The sequence below is a fragment of the Eupeodes corollae genome, chromosome 3, assembly GCF_945859685.1.
Source record: "Eupeodes corollae chromosome 3, idEupCoro1.1, whole genome shotgun sequence".
In the NCBI taxonomy this organism is placed as follows: Eukaryota; Metazoa; Arthropoda; class Insecta; order Diptera; family Syrphidae; genus Eupeodes; species Eupeodes corollae.
In genome coordinates, this window is record NC_079149.1 from 74,001,863 (window position 1) to 74,021,721 (window position 19,859).

Sequence of the window (19,859 nt, forward strand, 5' to 3'; positions counted from 1 at the left end):
GGATTGGATACGAACAAATATTTCTTTTTCCAAAGGAAGAAAAAACATTTGTTTGTTGCTTTCTTTTTCTTCGTACGAGAATATTTTAGAATATATACAAAAAATTGAAAAATAAACACATCTCTTAATAGAAATTATTGGATACGAACAAATATTTCTTTTTGCAGAGGAAGAAAAAAACATTTTTTGTTTGTTGGTTTCTTTTTCTTTGAAAAAAAATAAAAAATATTTTTTCCGAACTGAAAAAAAAATGTTTTGTTGCTTTACGGATTGGATACGAACAAATATTTCTTTTTCTTCGTACCAGAATATTTTAAAATTGCTATATACCTACAAGAAATTGAAAAATAACCACATCTTTTAACAGAAATTAGAATTGCATACGAACAAATATTTCTTTTTCCAAAGAAAGAAAAAAACATGTTTGTTGGTTTCTATTTCTTTGAAAAAAAAAAAAATAAAAAATATTTTTTCCGAACTGAAAAAAAAATGTTTTGTTGCTTTACGGATTGGATACGAACAAATATTTCTTTTTGCAAAGGAAGAAAAAACATTTGTTTGGTTTCTTCTTCTTTGAAAAAAAAATGTGTTGCTTTACGGATTGGATACAAACAAATATTTCTTTTTGCAAAGAAAGAAAAAACATTTGTTTGTTGGTTTCTTCTTCTTCGTATTTTAAAATATATAAAAAAAATGAAAAATATACACATCTCTTAATAGAAATTATTTGTCGTCCTGAAAAGGACGGTTTTTTTTTTGTTTGCTGTCACTACATAGATTTAAGCACTTTTCTCTGTCTTCTTTGGCAACAAAACAGCTTGAATATTTGGAAGAACACCTCCTTGTGCGATTGTGACTCCAGAAAGTAATTTATTCAATTCCTCGTCGTTCCGAATAGCCAATTGCAAATGGCGGGGAATAATTCTAGTTTTTTTGTTGTCACGAGCAGCATTTCCCGCCAATTCCAAGACTTCTGCCGCCAAATATTCCATCACAGCTGCCAAATACACAGGGGCACCGGCTCCGACGCGCTCAGCATAGTTTCCCTTTCGCAGCAGACGATGAATACGACCAACAGGGAATTGTAATCCAGCACGATTAGAGCGGGACTTTGCCTTTCCCTTCACTTTTCCACCTTTACCACGACCAGACATTTTATATTATTGTTTTTTAAATATTTTTTACAAAAGAAAAAACACAAGAGAGCTCACTATTTCACTGTTCACTGTATCACTGCACACTGTAGAATGACAAAATTTTCGAACTGTGCGCTGTCTTTTATCTAAATTTTCGTATGCTCGCACACAGAAAAAAGAGGGTTGTGGCCTTAGAAAGCCGTTGTGGAAAGAGACAATATAATTCGTGAGTTTTTCAGAAAAATTCACAGTTCTCGTTCAGTCGTCATTGTGTGCAGTTCGTTAATAGTGAAAGTGAAGTGAATTATAAAAATAAAATGCCGCCAAAAACTAGTGGTAAAGCAGCTAAAAAAGCCGGAAAGGCACAAAAAAATATCACCAAGACCGATAAGAAGAAGAAGCGCAAGAGGAAGGAAAGCTACGCAATCTACATTTACAAAGTTTTGAAGCAAGTTCATCCTGACACTGGAATTTCATCGAAGGCCATGAGCATCATGAATAGTTTTGTGAACGACATCTTCGAAAGAATTGCTGCTGAAGCCTCTCGCTTAGCTCACTACAACAAGCGTTCAACAATCACAAGTCGGGAAATCCAGACTGCCGTGCGATTGTTGTTGCCTGGTGAACTAGCCAAGCATGCTGTTAGTGAAGGAACAAAGGCGGTTACCAAATACACAAGCTCGAAGTAATTTTTTTTTTATTGAATTTCTTCAAAAATGGCCCTTTTCAGGGCCGCAAAAATATCAATAAGAGATTAGAGAATTGAAAAAAAAATATTTTTTCTACCTGCGGAAAAATTCGTTAAATAAATATTTTTATTTGTGATTGAAGTAATTTTTTTTTATTTAATTTCTTCAAAAATGGCCCTTTTCAGGGCCGCAAAAATATCAATAAGAGATTAGAGAATTGACAAAAAAATATATTTTTTTTTCTACCTGCGGAAAAATTCGTTAAATAAATATTTTTATTTGTGATTGTAAGAGTATTTTCTATGAAAAAAATAAATTTTGTAAATTGTTCCAGACGCCACGTGAATCATGTCGCGTCCAATAGAAACACAAACATTTTTTTTATTGTTCTACGCATCGTGTACAGTCTCGAAGCGTCGCAAAAGTTTTAATAAGAAACTAGAGATTTGAGAAGAAAGGTATATACATATATTTTTTTTGCCTGTGGAATGATTTTATGAATCTATTTTGTTTTTCTTTGTGATTTTTGATTAGAAAATATATTTTCTATCAAAAGAAATACAAAAGTTAGTTCTGTTAATTGTTCCAGACACCACGTGTATCGTGCCGAGTCAAGTAGAAACGAAAAACATACAAAAAATACATTTTATTAAATAATTTTGTTTGTTTTGTTCTACCCATCGTGTCCAGTTATGTCGCTATGTGTACAGTGTACAGTCACGTAGCGTCACAAAAATATCTATAAAATATTAGAGAATTAAATTTGTTTGTGTTTTTTGATGTCAGATGTATGTAATTTCTATGAAAAGAAATACAAAATTCTTGTTATTTTGTTTAAGATTTTTTTTATTGTTCTACGCATCGAGTACAGTCTCGAAGCGTCACAAAATTTTTAATAAGAAACTAGAGAATTTAAAGAAATGTATGTTTTCTTTGCCTGTGGAATACATATTGTTTTTTGTTTTAATTTTTGATTACAAAATATATTTTCTATGAAAAGAAATACAAAACTTACTTTTGTTGATTGTTCCAGACACGACGTGTATCATGCCGAGTCAACTAAAAACAAAAAAATATAAATTTTGTTTGTATTGTTCTACCCATCGTGTCCAGTTATGTCGCTATGTGTACAGTCACGTAGCGTCGCAAAAACATCTAGGTATAAAATATTAGAGAATTAAATTTGTTTGTGTTTTTTGATGTCAGATGTACGTATGTAATTTCTATGAAAAGAAATACAACACTCTTGATATTTTGTTTAAGAATTTTCTTAATTGTTGCGGATATACTTCATGTCGCGTCCAGTCGATAAAAATATATGAAAATATATGTAATTTCTATGAAAAGAAATACAAAACTCTTGATAAATTGTGTAAGAATTTTTTTATTTGTTGCAGGAATGCGTCATGTCGCGTCCAGTCGATAAAAATATATGAAAAACATATGTAATTCCTGAAATAAAATACAAAACTCTTGATATTTTGTTTAAGAATTTTGTAAATTGTTGCAGGTATACGTCATGTCGCGTCTAGTCCATAAAAATACATGAAAACAAATACCTACATTTTGCCAAAGTATTTCGTTTGTATTTTTCTACGCATCGTGTACAGTCACATAGCGTGGAAACATTTCAATAATTACGTAGGTATTAGAGAAATGCAAAAAAAGAAAAATATGTTGTTGTCTTATTTGATAGTAAAAGTATTTTCTATGAAAGATATTTATTGTTGAAGGCATCGCATCGCGTCCAATCACAAAAAAGTAGAAAATAAACAGTACAGTCTCGCCCATACATATCGCATCGTACCTAGTAGCTGTAGTTAGAAAATAGGCGCAAAAATATATATTATTTATTTGTATTGATATTTCCTTTCTTTCTGCCCAATGAGAAATACATATGAATACAAATAAATTAAGTTTGCTTTTGAATACCTATTTCATAAAAAACTATTTTCTGTAGAACAAAAAAAGGACGAAAATAAATGCAAAACTAAATACGTTTTCGGTTGTTCAGTCTCGCCCAGACAAATCGCATCGTGCCTAGTAGCTGTAGTAAGAAAATAGGCGCAAAAATATATTATTTATTTGTATTGATATTTCCTTTCTTTCTGCCCAATGAGAAAAACATATGAATACAAATAAATGAAGTTTGCATTTGCAATACCTATTTCATTAAAAAAAGTATTTTCTGTAGAACAAAAAAGCGCGAAAATAAATGCAAAACAAAATACGTTTCCGTTTGTTCAGTAGTGGTAGTCCCGTAGCGGCGACAGCGCGCGCCGGCCGCGCGGCGGCGTCGCATCGCATCCAGCCACTTCACCACTTATCCCGTCGCCGTTGCTCCACCAGCCCATCGCATCTAAACGCTATCATCGAGATAGTCCAAAAATTCTCCCTCCTTTTTAATAAAAAATTAAAAAAAAAAAGTTTTTATATCTCATTTTAGTATATTTTTTGTAGCCCTGAAAAGGACTGTGGATTTTTGTTTTGATTTCAACTTTGTTTTTCATTGAAATGGAAATTTTACTTCTTTGCCTTTTTAACAGCGACTGCCTTTTTTGGCTTGGCTGCTGCTGTGGCTGATTTTGCTTTTGGCACTTTAGGTTTAGGCGCGGCTGCCTTTGCTTTTGTTGGCTTTGCCTTAACTGCACTCGTTTTTTTAACACTTTTCACTTTTGGTTTTTCCACCTTCTTTTTATCTGCACTGGCACTTTTTTTTGTTGTGGCGGCTACTTTTTTTACTTTCTTTTCACCAGACACTTTTTTTAATTTTTTGTCACCAGCAGCGGCAGCTTTTGGTTTGGCGGCAGATTTTTTCTTCTCAGCAGACTTGGCCTTTGGTTCCTTGTTGGCACTAGGCGACAATTTAAAAGAACCCGCAGCTCCTTTTCCTTTGGTTTGCACTAATTTACCACTTATTACAGCACCTTTTAAATATTTTTTTATAAACGGAGCAAGTTTTTGTACATCAACTTTGTAAGTAGCAGCAATATATTTTTTGATTGCCAAAAGGGAAGAACCACCGCGATCTTTCAATGTTTTAATTGCCGCATCCACCATTTGCTGAGTCGGAGGATGAGTTGGTGCCGATTTTGGTTTTTTTGACCCACTTGCGGCGGCAGCTTTTTTTGGTTTTTTTTCCGCAACGATTGCAGGAGACGTAGCTACAGTATCTGCCATTTTGAATTCACTATCACTATTATTAATCACTTTAGAGCACAATTTTAAGAAATAGAAACACGTTTTTGTTAAAATTGCGCCAAATCCGCACCTACAGAAACGGCTAAATGAGAATCAAAGAGAGCGAAGGTATACAAAAAATTCATTTTGTACATAATTTGTACACTTTTGCAACTTAGTTTCCTCTTAAAACTTCAAAAATTTACGTCTTTTCGACCTAAATATTATAAAACAATTGACAAAATTTATTCTTACAATAATAATAGATAATTTAATAAATAATTTGATTGAAAAAACACTATCTATCAATGCATTAATAACAATTAAAGTAAATGTTTGGTGGTATTTTTTTAATACTTACCAACAAGAATGTTTATATTTAATAAATTAAACATATTTTCAGCTTGAAATTATTTTTAACATAAAGCTGATAGTTTATTTAAACTAAATAACTAAAAATTTCATCAAATTCTTACTTAATTTCTTTTTAATAAAATTAAAACAATATGGGTAATGAAACGCGTAGCATTTTTTCCCTAGGCTGTGACTTTTTCTTAGAAAATTTGTTAAACATTATCCCAAGCAAGAAAACAAATGAAAAACTATATTTATATTATTTTGTTCATAAATATTAAATATTTAATCCATAACAAACATTAAAATACCAAAAATTTAAACAAATAATCAAGCAATCAAAACTCATAAACTATCGAATATTCGCTTGCCAAGGTTTACAAATTCACATTTGTATTACAAAAATCTGTACATTGAAAAAAAAACTTTCTTGCTTCAAAATTTGCCTTCAGATATATAAAAAAAAACAAAGCATAGACTTATAAAATACATCATTGAAATATTAAAAATTAAAACACACAAAACTCAAACATTTTCGAGTATTGACTTGCTTAGTAGACAAATTCACATTTTTACGAGTATTACAAAAAACTGTACATAGAAAAAAATTCTTACTTGAAAATTTGCCTTCAGACATAAAAAAAAGAAGCAATGCCTTATAAAATAACTATAATTAAAAAAGAAAAACAAAATTCATAAATTTTCGAGCATTGGCTTGCGTAGGTATAAATATTTTCATTTGTATGATAAAAACTATGCATAGAAAGCAAGCAATAACATTTTCAAAATTTGCCTTCAAAGTAAATTATCACATTATCTTTCTACCTAAAATAAAAAAAAAATCGTGGAAATCGATAGGTACGTAATTACTAGATTGAATTAAAATTCATTTATATCTCTTTTAAATATTTTGTGGTCCTGAAAAGGACCGTTGAATATTTTTTTTAACCTCGATGATTTAAGCACGTTCGCCACGGATGCGTCTGGCCAATTGAATGTCTTTTGGCATAATTGTGACACGTTTGGCATGGATGGCGCACAAATTTGTGTCTTCAAACAGGCCAACCAAATAAGCTTCACTTGCTTCTTGAAGCGCCATAACAGCTGAGCTCTGGAAACGCAAATCTGTTTTGAAATCTTGAGCAATTTCACGAACTAAACGTTGGAAAGGCAATTTACGAATTAACAATTCGGTGCTTTTCTGATAACGACGAATCTCACGAAGAGCCACTGTTCCAGGACGATAACGATGTGGTTTCTTTACACCTCCTGTTGCTGGAGCACTTTTACGAGCTGCCTTTGTTGCCAGTTGCTTACGTGGGGCTTTTCCACCAGTCGATTTACGGGCAGTTTGCTTTGTACGAGCCATGATTTCACTTTTTTTCACTTCACTAATAAACACAACACTTTTGTTCACAATTTTTTTAGAAAAATCGAATGTAGATTTCTGTTTAAGTCATTAAATTGGCTATTCATGTTTCCGTTCGACTGTTTTTTTCATTTTCGTTGTCGATTTATTTGGCCAATCAAAATTAAGAATTGTTATGAAAAATAAGTATAAATACTTGTGGTATTTCGAGCGAAGAGCCACAGTTTAACAGTGACTCTTGTGCAGTGCAGTTCTCTAGTTCAGTTTAAGTGTTTTTTTAATTAAATAAATAAAAATGACTGGTCGTGGTAAAGGAGGAAAAGGTTTGGGCAAAGGCGGAGCTAAGCGGCATCGTAAGGTATTGCGTGATAACATTCAAGGAATCACGAAACCAGCAATTCGTCGATTGGCTCGTCGTGGAGGTGTAAAACGTATTTCTGGTTTGATTTACGAAGAAACACGTGGAGTGTTGAAAGTTTTTCTGGAAAATGTTATCCGAGATGCCGTTACTTACACCGAACACGCTAAGCGTAAGACAGTTACAGCTATGGATGTAGTTTACGCTTTGAAGAGACAAGGGCGTACTCTTTACGGTTTCGGAGGTTAAGAATTTTATTCGAAACAAACAATCGGTCCTTTTCAGGACCACAATTAAATATAAAAGAGATTGAAAATAGAAATCATACACCGTTGACGAACAAAATACCTAATTTTTTTTCATTTGCCAATGAATATATGTATGTATATACTAAATACCTGATGATTATCAAAAAAAATTATTTTGCTAATTTACTTACTTTTTTGTACCAAAATATTTTTTTTGAAATGGAAACATAAAATAAAATTCCTTTTTGTGAAAAATTTTTTTTTTTGCTTTAGTCGCAAAAACATATTTTATTCCTTGTATTATTCTTTTTTCGAAATGGAAACAAAAATTAAATAAAATTCCTTTTTCTGAAATTTTTTTTGTTGCTTTGCATATTTTATTCTTTTTTCCGTAGAAAAATTTTTTTTTTTTGCTGCTTTACGGATTGGATACGAACAAATATTTCTTTTTCCAAAGGAAGAAAAAACATTTGTTTGTTGCTTTCTTTTTCTTCGTACGAGAATATTTTAGAATATATACAAAAAATTGAAAAATAAACACATCTCTTAATAGAAATTATTGGATACGAACAAATATTTCTTTTTGCAGAGGAAGAAAAAAACATTTTTTGTTTGTTGGTTTCTTTTTCTTTGAAAAAAAATAAAAAATATTTTTTCCGAACTGAAAAAAAAATGTTTTGTTGCTTTACGGATTGGATACGAACAAATATTTCTTTTTCTTCGTACCAGAATATTTTAAAATTGCTATATACCTACAAGAAATTGAAAAATAACCACATCTTTTAACAGAAATTAGAATTGCATACGAACAAATATTTCTTTTTCCAAAGAAAGAAAAAAACATGTTTGTTGGTTTCTATTTCTTTGAAAAAAAAAAAAATAAAAAATATTTTTTCCGAACTGAAAAAAAAATGTTTTGTTGCTTTACGGATTGGATACGAACAAATATTTCTTTTTGCAAAGGAAGAAAAAACATTTGTTTGGTTTCTTCTTCTTTGAAAAAAAAATGTGTTGCTTTACGGATTGGATACAAACAAATATTTCTTTTTGCAAAGAAAGAAAAAACATTTGTTTGTTGGTTTCTTCTTCTTCGTATTTTAAAATATATAAAAAAAATGAAAAATATACACATCTCTTAATAGAAATTATTTGTCGTCCTGAAAAGGACGGTTTTTTTTTTGTTTGCTGTCACTACATAGATTTAAGCACTTTTCTCTGTCTTCTTTGGCAACAAAACAGCTTGAATATTTGGAAGAACACCTCCTTGTGCGATTGTGACTCCAGAAAGTAATTTATTCAATTCCTCGTCGTTCCGAATAGCCAATTGCAAATGGCGGGGAATAATTCTAGTTTTTTTGTTGTCACGAGCAGCATTTCCCGCCAATTCCAAGACTTCTGCCGCCAAATATTCCATCACAGCTGCCAAATACACAGGGGCACCGGCTCCGACGCGCTCAGCATAGTTTCCCTTTCGCAGCAGACGATGAATACGACCAACAGGGAATTGTAATCCAGCACGATTAGAGCGGGACTTTGCCTTTCCCTTCACTTTTCCACCTTTACCACGACCAGACATTTTATATTATTGTTTTTTAAATATTTTTTACAAAAGAAAAAACACAAGAGAGCTCACTATTTCACTGTTCACTGTATCACTGCACACTGTAGAATGACAAAATTTTCGAACTGTGCGCTGTCTTTTATCTAAATTTTCGTATGCTCGCACACAGAAAAAAGAGGGTTGTGGCCTTAGAAAGCCGTTGTGGAAAGAGACAATATAATTCGTGAGTTTTTCAGAAAAATTCACAGTTCTCGTTCAGTCGTCATTGTGTGCAGTTCGTTAATAGTGAAAGTGAAGTGAATTATAAAAATAAAATGCCGCCAAAAACTAGTGGTAAAGCAGCTAAAAAAGCCGGAAAGGCACAAAAAAATATCACCAAGACCGATAAGAAGAAGAAGCGCAAGAGGAAGGAAAGCTACGCAATCTACATTTACAAAGTTTTGAAGCAAGTTCATCCTGACACTGGAATTTCATCGAAGGCCATGAGCATCATGAATAGTTTTGTGAACGACATCTTCGAAAGAATTGCTGCTGAAGCCTCTCGCTTAGCTCACTACAACAAGCGTTCAACAATCACAAGTCGGGAAATCCAGACTGCCGTGCGATTGTTGTTGCCTGGTGAACTAGCCAAGCATGCTGTTAGTGAAGGAACAAAGGCGGTTACCAAATACACAAGCTCGAAGTAATTTTTTTTTTATTGAATTTCTTCAAAAATGGCCCTTTTCAGGGCCGCAAAAATATCAATAAGAGATTAGAGAATTGAAAAAAAAATATTTTTTCTACCTGCGGAAAAATTCGTTAAATAAATATTTTTATTTGTGATTGAAGTAATTTTTTTTTATTTAATTTCTTCAAAAATGGCCCTTTTCAGGGCCGCAAAAATATCAATAAGAGATTAGAGAATTGACAAAAAAATATATTTTTTTTTCTACCTGCGGAAAAATTCGTTAAATAAATATTTTTATTTGTGATTGTAAGAGTATTTTCTATGAAAAAAATAAATTTTGTAAATTGTTCCAGACGCCACGTGAATCATGTCGCGTCCAATAGAAACACAAACATTTTTTTTATTGTTCTACGCATCGTGTACAGTCTCGAAGCGTCGCAAAAGTTTTAATAAGAAACTAGAGATTTGAGAAGAAAGGTATATACATATATTTTTTTTGCCTGTGGAATGATTTTATGAATCTATTTTGTTTTTCTTTGTGATTTTTGATTAGAAAATATATTTTCTATCAAAAGAAATACAAAAGTTAGTTCTGTTAATTGTTCCAGACACCACGTGTATCGTGCCGAGTCAAGTAGAAACGAAAAACATACAAAAAATACATTTTATTAAATAATTTTGTTTGTTTTGTTCTACCCATCGTGTCCAGTTATGTCGCTATGTGTACAGTGTACAGTCACGTAGCGTCACAAAAATATCTATAAAATATTAGAGAATTAAATTTGTTTGTGTTTTTTGATGTCAGATGTATGTAATTTCTATGAAAAGAAATACAAAATTCTTGTTATTTTGTTTAAGATTTTTTTTATTGTTCTACGCATCGAGTACAGTCTCGAAGCGTCACAAAATTTTTAATAAGAAACTAGAGAATTTAAAGAAATGTATGTTTTCTTTGCCTGTGGAATACATATTGTTTTTTGTTTTAATTTTTGATTACAAAATATATTTTCTATGAAAAGAAATACAAAACTTACTTTTGTTGATTGTTCCAGACACGACGTGTATCATGCCGAGTCAACTAAAAACAAAAAAATATAAATTTTGTTTGTATTGTTCTACCCATCGTGTCCAGTTATGTCGCTATGTGTACAGTCACGTAGCGTCGCAAAAACATCTAGGTATAAAATATTAGAGAATTAAATTTGTTTGTGTTTTTTGATGTCAGATGTACGTATGTAATTTCTATGAAAAGAAATACAACACTCTTGATATTTTGTTTAAGAATTTTCTTAATTGTTGCGGATATACTTCATGTCGCGTCCAGTCGATAAAAATATATGAAAATATATGTAATTTCTATGAAAAGAAATACAAAACTCTTGATAAATTGTGTAAGAATTTTTTTATTTGTTGCAGGAATGCGTCATGTCGCGTCCAGTCGATAAAAATATATGAAAAACATATGTAATTCCTGAAATAAAATACAAAACTCTTGATATTTTGTTTAAGAATTTTGTAAATTGTTGCAGGTATACGTCATGTCGCGTCTAGTCCATAAAAATACATGAAAACAAATACCTACATTTTGCCAAAGTATTTCGTTTGTATTTTTCTACGCATCGTGTACAGTCACATAGCGTGGAAACATTTCAATAATTACGTAGGTATTAGAGAAATGCAAAAAAAGAAAAATATGTTGTTGTCTTATTTGATAGTAAAAGTATTTTCTATGAAAGATATTTATTGTTGAAGGCATCGCATCGCGTCCAATCACAAAAAAGTAGAAAATAAACAGTACAGTCTCGCCCATACATATCGCATCGTACCTAGTAGCTGTAGTTAGAAAATAGGCGCAAAAATATATATTATTTATTTGTATTGATATTTCCTTTCTTTCTGCCCAATGAGAAATACATATGAATACAAATAAATTAAGTTTGCTTTTGAATACCTATTTCATAAAAAACTATTTTCTGTAGAACAAAAAAAGGACGAAAATAAATGCAAAACTAAATACGTTTTCGGTTGTTCAGTCTCGCCCAGACAAATCGCATCGTGCCTAGTAGCTGTAGTAAGAAAATAGGCGCAAAAATATATTATTTATTTGTATTGATATTTCCTTTCTTTCTGCCCAATGAGAAAAACATATGAATACAAATAAATGAAGTTTGCATTTGCAATACCTATTTCATTAAAAAAAGTATTTTCTGTAGAACAAAAAAGCGCGAAAATAAATGCAAAACAAAATACGTTTCCGTTTGTTCAGTAGTGGTAGTCCCGTAGCGGCGACAGCGCGCGCCGGCCGCGCGGCGGCGTCGCATCGCATCCAGCCACTTCACCACTTATCCCGTCGCCGTTGCTCCACCAGCCCATCGCATCTCAACGCTATCATCGAGATAGTCCAAAAATTCTCCCTCCTTTTTAATAAAAAATTAAAAAAAAAAAGTTTTTATATCTCATTTTAGTATATTTTTTGTAGCCCTGAAAAGGACTGTGGATTTTTGTTTTGATTTCAACTTTGTTTTTCATTGAAATGGAAATTTTACTTCTTTGCCTTTTTAACAGCGACTGCCTTTTTTGGCTTGGCTGCTGCTGTGGCTGATTTTGCTTTTGGCACTTTAGGTTTAGGCGCGGCTGCCTTTGCTTTTGTTGGCTTTGCCTTAACTGCACTCGTTTTTTTAACACTTTTCACTTTTGGTTTTTCCACCTTCTTTTTATCTGCACTGGCACTTTTTTTTGTTGTGGCGGCTACTTTTTTTACTTTCTTTTCACCAGACACTTTTTTTAATTTTTTGTCACCAGCAGCGGCAGCTTTTGGTTTGGCGGCAGATTTTTTCTTCTCAGCAGACTTGGCCTTTGGTTCCTTGTTGGCACTAGGCGACAATTTAAAAGAACCCGCAGCTCCTTTTCCTTTGGTTTGCACTAATTTACCACTTATTACAGCACCTTTTAAATATTTTTTTATAAACGGAGCAAGTTTTTGTACATCAACTTTGTAAGTAGCAGCAATATATTTTTTGATTGCCAAAAGGGAAGAACCACCGCGATCTTTCAATGTTTTAATTGCCGCATCCACCATTTGCTGAGTCGGAGGATGAGTTGGTGCCGATTTTGGTTTTTTTGACCCACTTGCGGCGGCAGCTTTTTTTGGTTTTTTTTCCGCAACGATTGCAGGAGACGTAGCTACAGTATCTGCCATTTTGAATTCACTATCACTATTATTAATCACTTTAGAGCACAATTTTAAGAAATAGAAACACGTTTTTGTTAAAATTGCGCCAAATCCGCACCTACAGAAACGGCTAAATGAGAATCAAAGAGAGCGAAGGTATACAAAAAATTCATTTTGTACATAATTTGTACACTTTTGCAACTTAGTTTCCTCTTAAAACTTCAAAAATTTACGTCTTTTCGACCTAAATATTATAAAACAATTGACAAAATTTATTCTTACAATAATAATAGATAATTTAATAAATAATTTGATTGAAAAAACACTATCTATCAATGCATTAATAACAATTAAAGTAAATGTTTGGTGGTATTTTTTTAATACTTACCAACAAGAATGTTTATATTTAATAAATTAAACATATTTTCAGCTTGAAATTATTTTTAACATAAAGCTGATAGTTTATTTAAACTAAATAACTAAAAATTTCATCAAATTCTTACTTAATTTCTTTTTAATAAAATTAAAACAATATGGGTAATGAAACGCGTAGCATTTTTTCCCTAGGCTGTGACTTTTTCTTAGAAAATTTGTTAAACATTATCCCAAGCAAGAAAACAAATGAAAAACTATATTTATATTATTTTGTTCATAAATATTAAATATTTAATCCATAACAAACATTAAAATACCAAAAATTTAAACAAATAATCAAGCAATCAAAACTCATAAACTATCGAATATTCGCTTGCCAAGGTTTACAAATTCACATTTGTATTACAAAAATCTGTACATTGAAAAAAAAACTTTCTTGCTTCAAAATTTGCCTTCAGATATATAAAAAAAAACAAAGCATAGACTTATAAAATACATCATTGAAATATTAAAAATTAAAACACACAAAACTCAAACATTTTCGAGTATTGACTTGCTTAGTAGACAAATTCACATTTTTACGAGTATTACAAAAAACTGTACATAGAAAAAAATTCTTACTTGAAAATTTGCCTTCAGACATAAAAAAAAGAAGCAATGCCTTATAAAATAACTATAATTAAAAAAGAAAAACAAAATTCATAAATTTTCGAGCATTGGCTTGCGTAGGTATAAATATTTTCATTTGTATGATAAAAACTATGCATAGAAAGCAAGCAATAACATTTTCAAAATTTGCCTTCAAAGTAAATTATCACATTATCTTTCTACCTAAAATAAAAAAAAAATCGTGGAAATCGATAGGTACGTAATTACTAGATTGAATTAAAATTCATTTATATCTCTTTTAAATATTTTGTGGTCCTGAAAAGGACCGTTGAATATTTTTTTTAACCTCGATGATTTAAGCACGTTCGCCACGGATGCGTCTGGCCAATTGAATGTCTTTTGGCATAATTGTGACACGTTTGGCATGGATGGCGCACAAATTTGTGTCTTCAAACAGGCCAACCAAATAAGCTTCACTTGCTTCTTGAAGCGCCATAACAGCTGAGCTCTGGAAACGCAAATCTGTTTTGAAATCTTGAGCAATTTCACGAACTAAACGTTGGAAAGGCAATTTACGAATTAACAATTCGGTGCTTTTCTGATAACGACGAATCTCACGAAGAGCCACTGTTCCAGGACGATAACGATGTGGTTTCTTTACACCTCCTGTTGCTGGAGCACTTTTACGAGCTGCCTTTGTTGCCAGTTGCTTACGTGGGGCTTTTCCACCAGTCGATTTACGGGCAGTTTGCTTTGTACGAGCCATGATTTCACTTTTTTTCACTTCACTAATAAACACAACACTTTTGTTCACAATTTTTTTAGAAAAATCGAATGTAGATTTCTGTTTAAGTCATTAAATTGGCTATTCATGTTTCCGTTCGACTGTTTTTTTCATTTTCGTTGTCGATTTATTTGGCCAATCAAAATTAAGAATTGTTATGAAAAATAAGTATAAATACTTGTGGTATTTCGAGCGAAGAGCCACAGTTTAACAGTGACTCTTGTGCAGTGCAGTTCTCTAGTTCAGTTTAAGTGTTTTTTTAATTAAATAAATAAAAATGACTGGTCGTGGTAAAGGAGGAAAAGGTTTGGGCAAAGGCGGAGCTAAGCGGCATCGTAAGGTATTGCGTGATAACATTCAAGGAATCACGAAACCAGCAATTCGTCGATTGGCTCGTCGTGGAGGTGTAAAACGTATTTCTGGTTTGATTTACGAAGAAACACGTGGAGTGTTGAAAGTTTTTCTGGAAAATGTTATCCGAGATGCCGTTACTTACACCGAACACGCTAAGCGTAAGACAGTTACAGCTATGGATGTAGTTTACGCTTTGAAGAGACAAGGGCGTACTCTTTACGGTTTCGGAGGTTAAGAATTTTATTCGAAACAAACAATCGGTCCTTTTCAGGACCACAATTAAATATAAAAGAGATTGAAAATAGAAATCATACACCGTTGACGAACAAAATACCTAATTTTTTTTCATTTGCCAATGAATATATGTATGTATATACTAAATACCTGATGATTATCAAAAAAAATTATTTTGCTAATTTACTTACTTTTTTGTACCAAAATATTTTTTTTGAAATGGAAACATAAAATAAAATTCCTTTTTGTGAAAAATTTTTTTTTTTGCTTTAGTCGCAAAAACATATTTTATTCCTTGTATTATTCTTTTTTCGAAATGGAAACAAAAATTAAATAAAATTCCTTTTTCTGAAATTTTTTTTGTTGCTTTGCATATTTTATTCTTTTTTCCGTAGAAAAATTTTTTTTTTTTGCTGCTTTACGGATTGGATACGAACAAATATTTCTTTTTCCAAAGGAAGAAAAAACATTTGTTTGTTGCTTTCTTTTTCTTCGTACGAGAATATTTTAGAATATATACAAAAAATTGAAAAATAAACACATCTCTTAATAGAAATTATTGGATACGAACAAATATTTCTTTTTGCAGAGGAAGAAAAAAACATTTTTTGTTTGTTGGTTTCTTTTTCTTTGAAAAAAAATAAAAAATATTTTTTCCGAACTGAAAAAAAAATGTTTTGTTGCTTTACGGATTGGATACGAACAAATATTTCTTTTTCTTCGTACCAGAATATTTTAAAATTGCTATATACCTACAAGAAATTGAAAAATAACCACATCTTTTAACAGAAATTAGAATTGCATACGAACAAATATTTCTTTTTCCAAAGAAAGAAAAAAACATGTTTGTTGGTTTCTATTTCTTTGAAAAAAAAAAAAATAAAAAATATTTTTTCCGAACTGAAAAAAAAATGTTTTGTTGCTTTACGGATTGGATACGAACAAATATTTCTTTTTGCAAAGGAAGAAAAAACATTTGTTTGGTTTCTTCTTCTTTGAAAAAAAAATGTGTTGCTTTACGGATTGGATACAAACAAATATTTCTTTTTGCAAAGAAAGAAAAAACATTTGTTTGTTGGTTTCTTCTTCTTCGTATTTTAAAATATATAAAAAAAATGAAAAATATACACATCTCTTAATAGAAATTATTTGTCGTCCTGAAAAGGACGGTTTTTTTTTTGTTTGCTGTCACTACATAGATTTAAGCACTTTTCTCTGTCTTCTTTGGCAACAAAACAGCTTGAATATTTGGAAGAACACCTCCTTGTGCGATTGTGACTCCAGAAAGTAATTTATTCAATTCCTCGTCGTTCCGAATAGCCAATTGCAAATGGCGGGGAATAATTCTAGTTTTTTTGTTGTCACGAGCAGCATTTCCCGCCAATTCCAAGACTTCTGCCGCCAAATATTCCATCACAGCTGCCAAATACACAGGGGCACCGGCTCCGACGCGCTCAGCATAGTTTCCCTTTCGCAGCAGACGATGAATACGACCAACAGGGAATTGTAATCCAGCACGATTAGAGCGGGACTTTGCCTTTCCCTTCACTTTTCCACCTTTACCACGACCAGACATTTTATATTATTGTTTTTTAAATATTTTTTACAAAAGAAAAAACACAAGAGAGCTCACTATTTCACTGTTCACTGTATCACTGCACACTGTAGAATGACAAAATTTTCGAACTGTGCGCTGTCTTTTATCTAAATTTTCGTATGCTCGCACACAGAAAAAAGAGGGTTGTGGCCTTAGAAAGCCGTTGTGGAAAGAGACAATATAATTCGTGAGTTTTTCAGAAAAATTCACAGTTCTCGTTCAGTCGTCATTGTGTGCAGTTCGTTAATAGTGAAAGTGAAGTGAATTATAAAAATAAAATGCCGCCAAAAACTAGTGGTAAAGCAGCTAAAAAAGCCGGAAAGGCACAAAAAAATATCACCAAGACCGATAAGAAGAAGAAGCGCAAGAGGAAGGAAAGCTACGCAATCTACATTTACAAAGTTTTGAAGCAAGTTCATCCTGACACTGGAATTTCATCGAAGGCCATGAGCATCATGAATAGTTTTGTGAACGACATCTTCGAAAGAATTGCTGCTGAAGCCTCTCGCTTAGCTCACTACAACAAGCGTTCAACAATCACAAGTCGGGAAATCCAGACTGCCGTGCGATTGTTGTTGCCTGGTGAACTAGCCAAGCATGCTGTTAGTGAAGGAACAAAGGCGGTTACCAAATACACAAGCTCGAAGTAATTTTTTTTTTATTGAATTTCTTCAAAAATGGCCCTTTTCAGGGCCGCAAAAATATCAATAAGAGATTAGAGAATTGAAAAAAAAATATTTTTTCTACCTGCGGAAAAATTCGTTAAATAAATATTTTTATTTGTGATTGAAGTAATTTTTTTTTATTTAATTTCTTCAAAAATGGCCCTTTTCAGGGCCGCAAAAATATCAATAAGAGATTAGAGAATTGACAAAAAAATATATTTTTTTTTCTACCTGCGGAAAAATTCGTTAAATAAATATTTTTATTTGTGATTGTAAGAGTATTTTCTATGAAAAAAATAAATTTTGTAAATTGTTCCAGACGCCACGTGAATCATGTCGCGTCCAATAGAAACACAAACATTTTTTTTATTGTTCTACGCATCGTGTACAGTCTCGAAGCGTCGCAAAAGTTTTAATAAGAAACTAGAGATTTGAGAAGAAAGGTATATACATATATTTTTTTTGCCTGTGGAATGATTTTATGAATCTATTTTGTTTTTCTTTGTGATTTTTGATTAGAAAATATATTTTCTATCAAAAGAAATACAAAAGTTAGTTCTGTTAATTGTTCCAGACACCACGTGTATCGTGCCGAGTCAAGTAGAAACGAAAAACATACAAAAAATACATTTTATTAAATAATTTTGTTTGTTTTGTTCTACCCATCGTGTCCAGTTATGTCGCTATGTGTACAGTGTACAGTCACGTAGCGTCACAAAAATATCTATAAAATATTAGAGAATTAAATTTGTTTGTGTTTTTTGATGTCAGATGTATGTAATTTCTATGAAAAGAAATACAAAATTCTTGTTATTTTGTTTAAGATTTTTTTTATTGTTCTACGCATCGAGTACAGTCTCGAAGCGTCACAAAATTTTTAATAAGAAACTAGAGAATTTAAAGAAATGTATGTTTTCTTTGCCTGTGGAATACATATTGTTTTTTGTTTTAATTTTTGATTACAAAATATATTTTCTATGAAAAGAAATACAAAACTTACTTTTGTTGATTGTTCCAGACACGACGTGTATCATGCCGAGTCAACTAAAAACAAAAAAATATAAATTTTGTTTGTATTGTTCTACCCATCGTGTCCAGTTATGTCGCTATGTGTACAGTCACGTAGCGTCGCAAAAACATCTAGGTATAAAATATTAGAGAATTAAATTTGTTTGTGTTTTTTGATGTCAGATGTACGTATGTAATTTCTATGAAAAGAAATACAACACTCTTGATATTTTGTTTAAGAATTTTCTTAATTGTTGCGGATATACTTCATGTCGCGTCCAGTCGATAAAAATATATGAAAATATATGTAATTTCTATGAAAAGAAATACAAAACTCTTGATAAATTGTGTAAGAATTTTTTTATTTGTTGCAGGAATGCGTCATGTCGCGTCCAGTCGATAAAAATATATGAAAAACATATGTAATTCCTGAAATAAAATACAAAACTCTTGATATTTTGTTTAAGAATTTTGTAAATTGTTGCAGGTATACGTCATGTCGCGTCTAGTCCATAAAAATACATGAAAACAAATACCTACATTTTGCCAAAGTATTTCGTTTGTATTTTTCTACGCATCGTGTACAGTCACATAGCGTGGAAACATTTCAATAATTACGTAGGTATTAGAGAAATGCAAAAAAAGAAAAATATGTTGTTGTCTTATTTGATAGTAAAAGTATTTTCTATGAAAGATATTTATTGTTGAAGGCATCGCATCGCGTCCAATCACAAAAAAGTAGAAAATAAACAGTACAGTCTCGCCCATACATATCGCATCGTACCTAGTAGCTGTAGTTAGAAAATAGGCGCAAAAATATATATTATTTATTTGTATTGATATTTCCTTTCTTTCTGCCCAATGAGAAATACATATGAATACAAATAAATTAAGTTTGCTTTTGAATACCTATTTCATAAAAAACTATTTTCTGTAGAACAAAAAAAGGACGAAAATAAATGCAAAACTAAATACGTTTTCGGTTGTTCAGTCTCGCCCAGACAAATCGCATCGTGCCTAGTAGCTGTAGTAAGAAAATAGGCGCAAAAATATATTATTTATTTGTATTGATATTTCCTTTCTTTCTGCCCAATGAGAAAAACATATGAATACAAATAAATGAAGTTTGCATTTGCAATACCTATTTCATTAAAAAAAGTATTTTCTGTAGAACAAAAAAGCGCGAAAATAAATGCAAAACAAAATACGTTTCCGTTTGTTCAGTAGTGGTAGTCCCGTAGCGGCGACAGCGCGCGCCGGCCGCGCGGCGGCGTCGCATCGCATCCAGCCACTTCACCACTTATCCCGTCGCCGTTGCTCCACCAGCCCATCGCATCTCAACGCTATCATCGAGATAGTCCAAAAATTCTCCCTCCTTTTTAATAAAAAATTAAAAAAAAAAAGTTTTTATATCTCATTTTAGTATATTTTTTGTAGCCCTGAAAAGGACTGTGGATTTTTGTTTTGATTTCAACTTTGTTTTTCATTGAAATGGAAAT

At 31.8% G+C, this 19,859-nt stretch overlaps 4 protein-coding genes across 4 annotated transcripts; all 4 read right to left on the reverse strand.

The window, feature by feature from the left end:
* Positions 1 to 774: 774 nt before the first annotated feature.
* LOC129952381 (histone H2A) lies at positions 775 to 1,154 on the reverse strand. The gene has a single exon (XM_056064936.1). The coding sequence runs from the start codon at positions 1,152 to 1,154 to the stop codon at positions 780 to 782; it is 375 nt and encodes a 124-aa protein (XP_055920911.1). The 3' UTR covers positions 775 to 779.
* A 5,163-nt stretch (positions 1,155 to 6,317) lies between these two features.
* LOC129950589 (histone H3-like) lies at positions 6,318 to 14,484 on the reverse strand. The gene is made up of 2 exons (XM_056062519.1): positions 14,086 to 14,484; positions 6,318 to 6,728 (listed from the first exon to the last, which is right to left on the reverse strand). Exons 1-2 carry the CDS (start codon positions 14,482 to 14,484, stop codon positions 6,318 to 6,320), a joined length of 810 nt encoding a protein of 269 aa, XP_055918494.1.
* Positions 8,531 to 8,910, reverse strand: LOC129952401 (histone H2A). Its single transcript, XM_056064961.1, has one exon. It carries the CDS (start codon positions 8,908 to 8,910, stop codon positions 8,536 to 8,538), a length of 375 nt encoding a protein of 124 aa, XP_055920936.1. The 3' UTR covers positions 8,531 to 8,535.
* Positions 14,485 to 16,286: 1,802 nt separating the features above from the next.
* Positions 16,287 to 16,666, reverse strand: LOC129952402 (histone H2A). The gene has a single exon (XM_056064962.1). The coding sequence runs from the start codon at positions 16,664 to 16,666 to the stop codon at positions 16,292 to 16,294; it is 375 nt and encodes a 124-aa protein (XP_055920937.1). The 3' UTR covers positions 16,287 to 16,291.
* Positions 16,667 to 19,859: the final 3,193 nt, after the last annotated feature.